At 40.4% G+C, this 12278-nt stretch overlaps 1 protein-coding gene across 1 annotated transcript; it reads right to left on the reverse strand.

Moving 5' to 3' along the window:
- Positions 1-3162: 3162 nt before the first annotated feature.
- LOC112254228 (sphingolipid delta(4)-desaturase DES1) lies at positions 3163-11851 on the reverse strand. Its single transcript, XM_024426584.2, has 3 exons — positions 11568-11851; positions 6000-6742; positions 3163-4277 (listed from the first exon to the last, which is right to left on the reverse strand). Exons 1-3 carry the CDS (start codon positions 11647-11649, stop codon positions 4131-4133), a joined length of 972 nt encoding a protein of 323 aa, XP_024282352.1. The 5' UTR covers positions 11650-11851; the 3' UTR covers positions 3163-4130.
- Positions 11852-12278: the final 427 nt, after the last annotated feature.

Consider the following 12278-nt stretch of genomic DNA (forward strand, 5'->3'; position numbering starts at 1 on the left):
TCTCACAAATGTGTTTATATCCATGTTAGTGAGCATTTTTCCTTTGCCAAGATAATCCATCCACCGAACAGGTGTGGAATATCAAGAAACTGATTAAACGGCATGATCATTACACAGGTGCACCTTGTGCTGGGGACAATAAAAGGCCACTCTAAAATGTGCAGTTTTATCGCACAACACAATGCCACAGATGTCTCAAATGTACCTGTTAATTTAAATGCATTCCACCTTATGAAGCTGGTTGAGAGAATGCCAAGAGTGTGCAAAGATGTCATCAAGGCAAAGGGTAGCTACTTTGAAGAATCACAAATATATTTTGATTTGTTTTAACACTTCTTTGGTTACTACATGATTCCATGTGTTATCTCATAGTTTTGATGTCTTCACTATTATTCTACAATGTAGAAAATAGTAAAAAATAAAGAAAAACCTTTGAATGAGTAGGTTTGTTCAAACTTTTGACTGGTACTGTAGAACGACGTGTGTGTTCTAGTTCCCACCAATATCTAGCAACTTTGCACAGCCATTGAAGAGGAGTGGGACAACATTCCACAGGCCACAATCAACAGCCTGATCAACTCTATGCGAAGGAGATGTGTCATACAGCATGAGGCAAATGGCAGTCACACCAGATCCTGACTGTAGTACATCTCCTTCCTTTTTTAAAGGTATCTGTGACCAACAGATATATATCTGTATTCCCAGTCATGTGAAATCCATAGACTTGGGCCTAATTCATTTATTTCAATTGACTGATTTCCTTATATGAACTGTAACTCAGAAAAATCTTTTAAATTGTTCCATGTTGTGTTTATATTTTTGTTCAGTGTAGATGTTGCCCTAGAATACTAAATAAACCCTTGTTCACCAGAATGTCATAACTCAATAGAATCCGTAAAGATCTCGGTCATCTCTGCTTCTTCCGTAGAGCAAAGACGTTTAGGGACCGGGGAGAAAATGCAATGGCCCTAACTAAAAAAAACTGGAAAGATTTTCTGTGCAACATTTCCAAATAACATCAGTTGTAAGGAAATAGAAAGCTGTAAAACCAACCCAACATGTTTCTGATAAGATTTCAGTTTGGCTCAGATGCATATTTCATTGAAATACTATCAGCTTTTATGATGCTGATAAAGATAGAGTCTGTGGAGGTGCTAACTTCTCTTAAGATGCTGAAAGAAAGAAATTATATTTCTCCACTCCTGTTCTCTAGACAGAATTGTACCAACATTTGGTGTACTATTTTACTGCAAGAAATGCTTAATTCTGCAAGAGTTAATATTATGGCTATGTGAGAGGTTCTAGACCTAGTCAGTGTCCAGATTTCAGTTTCCATTTAACCCATCTCAACAGTTGGCTACAGTTCCTTTGACTTGCCATAGGCCTATTTAAAGTCCCAGTCTAGTGACGGTGTAATTTGTATAGCGCCTTACAATCACACATAACATAAAAGGCACTATCATCCTCTGACAACTTCACCAAATCTTTTCCGAACATTACTCATCTTTATTTTTCCTCTTATTGAATTAAACTCCAATATTTTTTTGCCTCTGTGGATCTATTTTTCTGCCCATTCCCAAAAGCATTTGGCATGTAAGCTATTTGGCACACTTACAGTTAGGCCCTAAAGCTTAGGCTGCCAGATAGCCAAAAATTATTAAATAAAAACCTCAATGTACCTTACAAATCTTATGGATATAAATTGTACAAGAATGATACATTTAAGGTATTGTTTTCTCTTTATTCAACCCGCCCGCCCTTCATCCACACAATATTTAATGACCCTAAACCCGCTGCTATAACCGTAGGGATTGGCATCACTAGCGTATATGTCTCCCATACTACCGCTGTAAGAAGTGTGGGAGACATCTCTTAAAGATAGATTTGAATCTAGATCCATTTCTTTACACGACACAAGTATCTTGTAGTGTAAAGAGGCCCGTAATCATGTGTTAAATGAGGTGAAAGGGAGATTGTGTTAAAGTCCTACTCCAATTACCAGTACAGCTCTAGCCTATACCCAATAGATCTGACCTGCTACTCCATCTTATAACAGGACCTTATGGCTGACCAGCAAAAAGGATGACAATCAGACAAAACTCAATAATGCAAAAGGCATGTGTTACACAATGAGGGTGGAATCATGACTCCTCCCTTCCCATAGTGCTGAGGGGTATTCTACATTAAAGAATATGCTTGATTTAAGAAGATAAAGACTACTTTATATAATTATTTCACCCGTAGTCCAATATGGCCAACTGTGAAAGGGCCTAATGAGGTGCTACCCAGCATGAGCTCAGCTTGTGTTTAATACAGATGTAGATGGAACAAACAGCTCCTTTACCCTGTTTTAGAAGCCATTGAATCCCAAATCAACCCCTAGCCACATCTATTTTAGATAAGTATAGGGGGTTGATTCAATCTGTATGGTGGAAGATCTGCTTTAAAAATGTAAAGGTAATTTTAAATTGAGTAGATCTATGCCAATGCAATCTATGCCAATGCGGGAACATTGCCTTTAAAGATGCATCTTCCATATTAGTTCTGCGGTAGATTGAATCCAGCCCTAAGTCTACTCAATACTGCAGCTATTACCATACTGCTAAGGTTAATTCCAGATCTACATGGAGTATCTAGGGTTAAAGGTCAATTTGTGATTCAGCACTGCTGTCAGCAAGCTTCCATTCTACTTTGGACAATATTCATCCACATCATGGTTTGCATAATGTGACGCATCAATTGGGTTCCACTACCTCATTGGTAGCTACTTTAAAGTTAAACATTTGAGTAGCTTTCGGACTCTAGGATTAAGGGGGCACTGCTCTGTTGAGGTCAATCACTGCTTTAGAAAGCCATTTTGTTTTCGCTCACATTAATTAGGCTACTTAAGGCATTGCATACTGCTTTGAAAAATGTTAAGGACACAATTGGAAATAATCTTTCAGAATCAAGTGAAAGTGTTAAAGAAAAAAAACATGAAAGCATACAGTATATGAACAAAAGGAAATTTGGTTTCAATTAATTTGGCCCTCGATTGGGTTTCCATAAGAAACTCAATATAGCTACTGTCAAAAGACTTCACTAGTCTAAAATCTAAATTAGCTTTAACATTCAGTATATTTCTAAGATTGAGTATTAATTATAGAAGGAGAACCCGTAAAATAAGTCCGGAAAAGTTTATGTTCATCAGACAAAATATGAATGATTCTCCTCCATTACAGTAATTTACACATTTAAGGCCGCATTTGGTCTTTCCATTAAAGCTCAACTAAACAAAACAAAGACAACATTTAACCTTGGCTGAGATTCAAATCTGCATTGTCTCCAACCCATGATCGATTGAATCCCGGCCCTTGTCTTACCTAACCTTGCTTTGAACTAGCTTTCTCCCCATTGTATCAAAAATGACATTTAGCGAAGAGCAAATTAACTTGGTGCTTCAGGCTATCTGGATCAGTTATTGGACTGAGGTGTTGGCAAAAATCACAATACAAAATGGCACTTGGATCAAAATGGGCTAAACTAAAGCTCAGAACATAAGTCAATATGTCCACACACACAGTCATGTGCTAAGTGCCTCTACATGGAATGAAAGGGATATTTTACGATTGAGTGAGGAGAGAACAAACTATCCACAGCAAACGCAGATCAGTAGCATTGAAATGGGTAACTGTATATTGCTATAGAGCCTCTTTCAAGAGACAAAATAAAACCGGAGCGATCATAATAATAAAAAAACAGGATCTAATATATTCTACACGTGTAGAAACAGGCGCAAAACTCAAATCTAAAGATGTCAATTATACATATAAATTAATTCTGGAATCAAATTTGACTGGAAAAAATTGTCCACATTACAAGTTTCTAAAATGACCACAAGTGCAAAAAAATGGGTGAAATGACAACTGTAATTGTGTGTAATGACTAGTTGAACAAATTATTTTGTTTGTAAGGACTGACTGAACAAATTCTTACATACATGTCGCACATGTCCTGTCCACACATTCTCTTCACATTCAGTGCAAATGTGTATTAATATGCAAAAGCTGTAAAAAGTCTTGGTGGCGAGTTGGGGCTGGTGTCAGGTGCGTCAGTGTCGTTTTGTTAGAGAGTAGGAGAGCGGGAAGGATTTATTCCTGCTTGACATCTCCCTTCAGCCTCCTCTTCACACGAGAGTAGGGGCTGAGCTGGTCATCCATAATGAAGTCAAACAGGACCTTCACCCACGATGTGTAGTGGGGCAGGTCATCATAGAACTCTGATGCTATTTTCTTCACCTAGGTTTAGCGGAAGAAAAGAAAAAAACATTAGTCTAGTTTGCTACAATCAAAGATGATTATAACTAACCCAAGATAGGACATACGTTGTTGACATTGGGAACCAATTATACACAGTGGTCAGAACAAACAAGAAGGTGGGCAGAGCCAAGCACAAGCACAAGCTAGCGAGATCCTGGCATATTTTAACATGTATTTGCATATTTCCATTAGGGAACACATATTTCCAGAAGTGCACACAGGCACTTCTGCCTACTCAGAAGTGGCCGTGTGCAATAACTCAATTCGCCCTTGCACTCCTCCTAAACAATATAATTTTTTTATACTTTGGCAAAGGGTCAATTCTACAAAACTTAGTGCACTCATAACAGATTATTGTTTAGGGAACCAAAAACTGTAAGAGCTTGGATGTTTAATCGATGATCAAATAAGCAGAACGTTAGCCCAGCTTCATCTTTCCCCTCTGCCCGCCACTGGACTTCCACTCATCACCATATTTGGTAGGACTGTGACAATACCAGTCTCGCAATATTTTTTCCATGGCAAAAAAGAAAACACAAAGCAGGCTAAACTTTTTGGTAATTTAAAAACCTACTGTATGTAAAATATTGTATGCTAAAGCTTTAAAAAAATGTTTTTTATTTTATAAAACGCAACAACATAATGATGTTGGTTTCCAACATTAAGACTTTCCTTAAAAAGGTTTCCTTGACACGGACGAGCGTCGCAGTACTAGTATCGTCCAAGCCCTAATATTAGGTGGTGAGTGGAAGTTCTAACCGGAAGCTTCAGGTTTTTACCCCATGTGACATATCTGGGATTCCCCTTTCACCTCTCAGTACCAATCAGGGGAACCAAAACCGATAAAGCGAAATCGCAGCAGTCCTGAATCATATAAGAATACTCATGATGCAACACATTTCCCCATAAACCAACATATAGGCATTCTTTGCACAATGGTGTATCATGCTTTAAATCATTTACATCTCCTAACACAGAATGTTCTGCAAAATAGAGCTTAAGGTCAAAGTCTTCCTGTGTCTGTGGAAGTCAAATGCTTTTCTTATGAATGAGCCTGGACAGACTGCCTAAACATATTTGGAGGAATATGGTTGTATCTAAAAAAAAAAAAAAGTTTCACATTTTTTATTACCCTCGTGTTGTATTACTTATCCTGTTTCATCGCGATAAGCAAGCAAATGCAAATAGTAAGTAAATAAAGATAATTATTAGCAGGGTTTTTTCCTGAATCAATAAGGGGCTCAGGTGGTGAGCGTGGCAATGGGCACTGTCAGCCAGTCGGCAGAGTTGAATTTTAGAGAAAAGTTTAGAGGCCCCCCATCTTGGCAGTGTAGAGAAATGGGGATTTTTAAGCAAATTTCCTGCAATTATACTAATTTCTCCTTGGAGCCAAGAGAAAATGTTGCAGTTTTAAAGCTCATTTCCTACAATTCTATGCATTTTGCCATGGCTAATGCTGTGCCCTTTTGCTGAAACATAATAAAATCAATACTGCTAAATTGTTTTTGGAATTTTTAATTCTCCCTGACTGTCTAGCTTTTATGTTGGTGATTGTCAAAGATAATTGACCTATATATTTTAAATAATATTATCTTTTCTACATACTTTGTGTTTACTGGATGACAACAGTTATAATGCTACATTGGTCTGTCTTCCCTCTCCATACAGTCACCCCCCCAATGTTGTTTTCAACATCCATACCATAGGTAGCCTACGTCCTGGAATGCTGGGGAAGTCGTGGTGCTCGTTGTGGTAGCCCACATTGAAGGTGAGCAGGTTGAGGGAGCCATAGTAGGAGTAGGTCTCATGGCCCTTGAGAAACATGTAGTGCTCGGCGATAAAGTGTCCAGAGATGGGGTGCAGGCCCATTCCCAGCAAGGAGCCCGCCATCATGTACACCACAGGCTTGGCTCCACACAGCCAGTAGAGGGCCACGTTGAAGGACAGCTGCACGGCCACGTTGGCCAGCTCCAGGCCGGTGATGGGCTTGGGGTTGATGCAGAGAGGGCGGATGGCGTAGAACAGAGGCTGGAGGATGATCCAGACAAACTTGCGGAAGCGTGTGCAGAAGAACCATCCCTCAAAATCAGTAGGGATGTCTACGTCTATACCGTCTCCTCCCAGGTAGCGGTGGTGGTCCAAGTGGTAGCGCTTAAAGGAGGCAGAATACGGCAGCCCGATGGGCAGGTTGGCAAACATGGCAAACCAGCGGTTCCACATGGCCCTGTTGTTGCCAAATGCCGTGTTGTGGGAGATCTCGTGGATGGCCAGGGTCATAGAGTGGTTGATGCAGCTGCCAAAGGCATAAGTCCAGAACAGGACCCATTTCCAGTCCAGGTCTTTGACCAGGTAGAACGCTAAGAACTGGATTATTACCATCATGCAAACAATCCACTTCAGCCTGGGATCAGGCCCCATGAGTGTCTTTATTTCTGGGTACTTTGCTGTTAGAGAAGAGAAAGAGTTTGGTTAATTTTCAAATTTGGCAAAGCACTAATCAAGACTTCATAAAACAATGATACACAACTCCTTTCTTGTAATATCATTCCAATTCAGAACTTTAATTGCTACAAACCAATCAGCCATTTCCTACAAATTGTAATCTTTGTAACTGTTTGCAGGACCTCAAGCCCTGGAGCTTTGCATCTTTGCTACTTCAGTCAAATGGCCCCCTAAAGCCCAGACAGGACTGGCCCAGAGATCCCAAACTGTCAACTACAAAACACAATTTATAAAAGGTGCCTGCAGGAACAGTCTGGCAATTGCAATTCAAAACTACTCTAATTATACCAGTATCTTATTTGACTAGCAGCCACACCAGGATATGAGACCACAATGATACAAGTACTTTCAAAGAATAAGGGCAATGTAAACAAGGTTACCAAATCCACCCTCCACTTGCAAATAAAGCAGTCTGCGAGTCACAACTTACATTTTGTGACAATAAAGTCATATCACTGAGAATGAATCTTATCACTCCTAACTAAAAAGTAACCTAATGTGCACAAAGGGTGGTTTCAGATTAGGCCTACGCCTGCAACAACTAGGGCCCAGACGATGATTGACAAAAGCAAAGCACTAAGGATTCAGCTTACTACAGCAGCGGTTCCCAAACTGTGGGGTGAGGGGTCCACCCCCAAAAAAAAAAGTCATGTTCTTGAGAACAAATTATACAGGAGGTCAAGACTGGGACATGGGTGGTTACAGAGGGTTTTAGATGCAGGCCTATCAGTTTACACCACATAACAGATAAAGGGAAGCAACACCAAACAGAAACTGACTTATCCTTATTGCCTTGATTTCACAGCTGATGGAGAATGGGTGAAATGTAGAACTTGAAGAACTCTCCATAAACACCCATTTGAAAAGTTTTGGACAAAAACACATACAGTGAGTTATGTACAAAGGAATAGGGAAACCTTTTCAGCAGGTAGGGAGAAGTCATTCTAACGATGTATGTGGTGATACTTCCTAATCCACCCACAATTTCTGAGACCTAAACATCACCAGCTTGTAGTAGCCTACTTTTAAAAAAAAGTTTTAAGTGTTAGTAGCACCTACTACAGTGGACAAAAGTTAAGATTATTTTGTGTGTATGCGTTGGCCTAGCCTACATTATCACATGGATTTATTTAACTAGGCTATAAACTAGAAAGTGAAAGACGAGCCACGCTGACCTTGAGTTTACTGTGCTACTTTATAATGGATGTGTGGACAGACAACTTCGTAACAATGGGGAACTTTCAACTTCGTAACAATGGGGAATGGTGGTGTTTATCAAGGCAAAGATATAACTAGTGATGGGGAGGAAAAAAAACTTACACATTGGGATATTATTTTTCACAATATATATCGTATTGTTTTGACAATGTCACTACATTATTTTTGTGCTAGTTGGTTGTACCTGCACCAAAACGTTTCCATCTTTTTAAATAGGTACCTAATTTCTTTTCAGCACTTGTTTCCATGACCGATCAAAACTTGTTTTCTCACGACTGTTGCATGTCCATCAGCAAAGGACAGACATATGGTGAGCAATATGTTTGGAACATTAAATCGCAATAAAAATCACAGTATCGAACTGCAATAGATCGTGAGAATCGCAATACATATCGTATCGGCTACTAAGTATAGTGCTAATATCATATCGCAAGGTCCCTGGTAATTCCCAGCCCTAGTTATAACCAAAATCGTACTCAACAATTTAAGTTACATTGTTGGCTTTCTGGGCAGTGTCCCATCACAGGGTAACACACTTCGGTTGGTTTCCTCAGTAGTACTGAATGATAAGGATGATAAAGGCTGACAGAGACAGGAAAAACTCAGGTGGAAGGTGGTAGGCTGGCTAGCTGACAATAGTCCAGTGATCCTATCCAATTTCACTTCTTATCACTTTGTGGAGTGATCAAAATAATAGTTTGATTGGATTTTGGTGTGATGTCTGGACTAATTATTCTAAAGGTCAGATTTACCACTTCTGGGACCTGACAATTCCTCTGGGATGAGAGAATCTGTGAGAAATCTTAGAATTCAGAGAAGTCTCCAAGATATAACAGACCCACCTTTGCATAATGGTTTTCAAAATATTTACCTTACTTCCTGACCACATCGCCCGCGTTGCATGTGCGAGCATTGCAAAATAAATGTAGACATGCACGTTATTCAATAATTTCCTCCAAACTGCTTGCGCACGTCAACAAGCGTCTGCGTAGCATGCACCACAAGTCCCGTCTCTCCCATCTCCTCATTGGTTTTTAGGAGCATATACCCACATGGGTGTTTGAAAGATGAACTGAGGTCCACACGCCAGTCCAGTTGGTGGGGCACCTTAAAGTTGGTTGCCAATCGCCATATGAAGTCCACAGAAGAAGACTGAAGGAGAGATTACTAGAAACTAAGTAAGATTCACCTTTTATCTGTGGATTAATTACTGGAGTAGAGAACACATGATTGTGTGTGACTGAAAATTCTAAAAAGATACAGAAAAAAGGACCTTGTCCATTTCAGGTCAAATAACAACCCAATGTTAATATCCAAGGACAAATGAGCTAGCAACAGCAAGCTACCTAGCTAAATGGCCATGAATGTTTCATGTGTTTCGACCTGTCTGCAAATTAATACAGTTGTTTCAGAGTTCGTTTTGATATTTCAACCTGTGTGTCCTTATCGCCTGGTGTGAATGGACAAAAGCAACATGTGCGCGATGGTGCACGCCCCATCTCATTAGGGCCATTTTTACCAGTGCCAGGAAGCACATTTTAATTTTCACTATTAAGAAATCATACTGTTCCCGACAAAAGTTAGACTTAACCTAGTCCCCATTAATACAATACGTGGAGAGCCTGTCTTTTACTAGTGTAACCTGCATATTTTAGTAAGCTGTTCTAGTGGCCATTTGAGCTCACAATCAGAACATTTCCACCCCCCATTTTTTTGTTACTATTACTTTTAGTTTCTTTCCTATTTAATTTACTTTTATAGATGCTTTGGTGGGTGGAGGGTGGGAGTGGAAGAATGAGGGGTTGGTGGTTGTACTGTTTTTGTTGTTACATCTGAAAATCTAGAAATAAAGTTGTAAATAGTTTTTATTTGAATCATAGTGTTTTTATTCATATTTTAAGAGTGCTTATGTTTTTTTGTTTGTTTAATAGGCTACTGAGAAAGAGAGGCCATGATGACTGCAGTTAATCTAGGGGACAAGTCCATGCAAAGAAATGCCACTTCCTGTGTAGGCTACATTGTTCTGTGTTTCGTCAAGGGGCTGTGTGGTGGGAGAGGCCTGAGGCATGTGTGATCACTGATCATGTGATTAGCATAAGCCTTTACATGCTTGATTCAATGTGATGAGCTCAGAAAGGGTCTAAATACCTTACATGGGCTGTCCTACAGTAAACTACACTGAGATAAAAAGTTAAATGCCATCACCAGACTGAAATAGTAGCCCGTAGCCGCCCTGTTTCTATGATAGAAACTATCAGTGTCCCTCTGTGTCTCCTGGTGCTGCTGTACTCCCAGAGCATACAATGAATTATTCAGACAGGATATGTTTCCTTTTTCAATGAGTTCTTTATGACATCGACAGAGCCCGGACTCAGCACAAAGGGATGTTTTGCAAGTCAGCAATCAAGTTTCAAAATATAGTAATAGTGCTGGTATAATGCACTTAGCATCATATGAAATATAGCCCGTATGAAATACTGTATTTCTAAAGAAATTGAAAACTTGATTGCTGACATGCCAAACATGTTGAGACTAAGAAAATAGGACCCTCAGAAAGCCCACTCAACCCCAATCATCCATGACAAGACCATGCATACAGAAGACCACCTGCTGCTCATTACAGGGGTTCTCTTCACCTCAAAAGAAGGCCACGGTAATTATGGCCAAGGGACTACAGGTACCACACCCACAAGGCTTTGGCCGGCACACTAGCCCTAGAGATCAGCTGTGCCAGTGCCTCTGGCAACACTACTTTTCTAATTGTACGTGCTGCCCCCGCCCCTTTGTTCTCAGTTACAGTTGTGTCACTCCATTCCCATGACAATGCTCAACGGGCGAGTTGGCAAACAATAATACATATCATTATTTGTAGCTGACTAGTTTAATGATTTTATCTTTTACTAGCTTACGCCAACGGTATTTTTCTCCTGAATCTTTACCATCGTGTAATCTCCAAATAGCTTAACGTTACAGGCTGACTAGTTAACTGTTCACTTTCAGGGAGTGTCGCAGTCAGTGAGTCTAGGGCCCAGTCATGGCAGGGACTTTGTTGTAACGGTTTCCAGTTTGTGTTTAATTGGAGAAATAGCTAATTAGGCAAAACCACACCCGTACACAGAAATCTTTACACCGAATAATTGGCCTGGCTAGCTAGACGACGAAAAATGTTAACTACTTGTTGAAACTAGATTAGCTGCTAGCTAAAACCCCTCTCACTGTCTGGCTAACAAGGTAAGTAACTAGCCAATGTTCGCTAATTTACTGACGCTAGCTAATTAGCTTGAATCCGTGGCTGCAATGACCTACTGCTAGCTACATAGCATACTGTACCACACAGAAGATGAAGAGGGTTGCCGTTAGTTACTAGTAGTTAGCAGCCAGCTAGCTGTGATGCAAGACAAGATAAACATTAGCTAAATTATTGATTCATGAGCTTGCTAAGCAAACATGTGGTTTCTACATTAGCAAGTTAGATATCAGGTCTAGTTTTTAAAAAATACACAAGCTAATGTTAGCGTCTAACGTTACTGGGGTGTGGGGATTGCTCACCCAAAATGTCTTTCCTCCTGTCGGCATGTGGCTGATCTGTATAAACCCATTCGTAATCCTCACGAGCGACACGGTTACCCATATCTTTTTGTTGGTGTAAGTAACAGAAAATGAACGTCTCAAAACATTTGCTTTACTAAAAGTGTCAGGTTCACTCCCTGGTTACCTAACGGACTCACACCACCCTCTCCGGCGCTGTGGGACTGCGCAGTAATGACGATTGGTCGTTTGCGAACAAACGGCTATTTTTGGTGAACGTCGGGAACCGAATCGCATCTGTGAATGACTCACTGAAAAGACTCCGAATGCAGATCACGCAGTGCGCCATTCTTCTTCTTTGAGAGTGGTTTGGCGGATCGCATCCAACTTTTAAGATGCATACACCGCCACCTACTGTACTGGAGTGTGAGGCCAGTCACGGCCTACCTACATTCAATTCTCTTCATTAGTCCGGTTCCTCTAAGGCAAAATAGAGCCCTAGACACCACTTTCCCCCCCCGCTACCCCAACCCTATCCAGCCTCCTAACCCTTTCACACAATCTCTCTCTCTACATCATACAGCGCAGTGCACGGTTTCTGGTAATTTAGCCTATTTGATTGAGGGCTGGGACTTGCCTGCCCATCCACTTTTTCTTTCTTTCAATAAAAATTTCAGTTTACACGCCTCCAACTTGAGAAGGGTGCAATTGGGTCGCCTTTGAGAGACAGGT

This window comes from Oncorhynchus tshawytscha, linkage group LG01, assembly GCF_018296145.1.
Source record: "Oncorhynchus tshawytscha isolate Ot180627B linkage group LG01, Otsh_v2.0, whole genome shotgun sequence".
NCBI lineage: Eukaryota > Metazoa > Chordata > Actinopteri > Salmoniformes > Salmonidae > Oncorhynchus > Oncorhynchus tshawytscha.

Bases quoted from the DNA above. Each gene is read 5' to 3' on its own strand.
- LOC112254228 (XM_024426584.2), bottom strand. From the start codon at position 11,649: ATGGGTAACCGTGTCGCTCGTGAGGATTACGAATGGGTTTATACAGAT. The intron at 6,743-11,567 runs GTGAGCAATCCC...CTTCTCTAACAG, and splicing joins CAGGAGGAAAGACATTTTGG to CAAAGTACCCAGAAATAAAG. The intron at 4,278-5,999 runs GTATGGATGTTG...CGCTAAACCTAG, and splicing joins CAGGACGTAGGCTACCTATG to GTGAAGAAAATAGCATCAGA.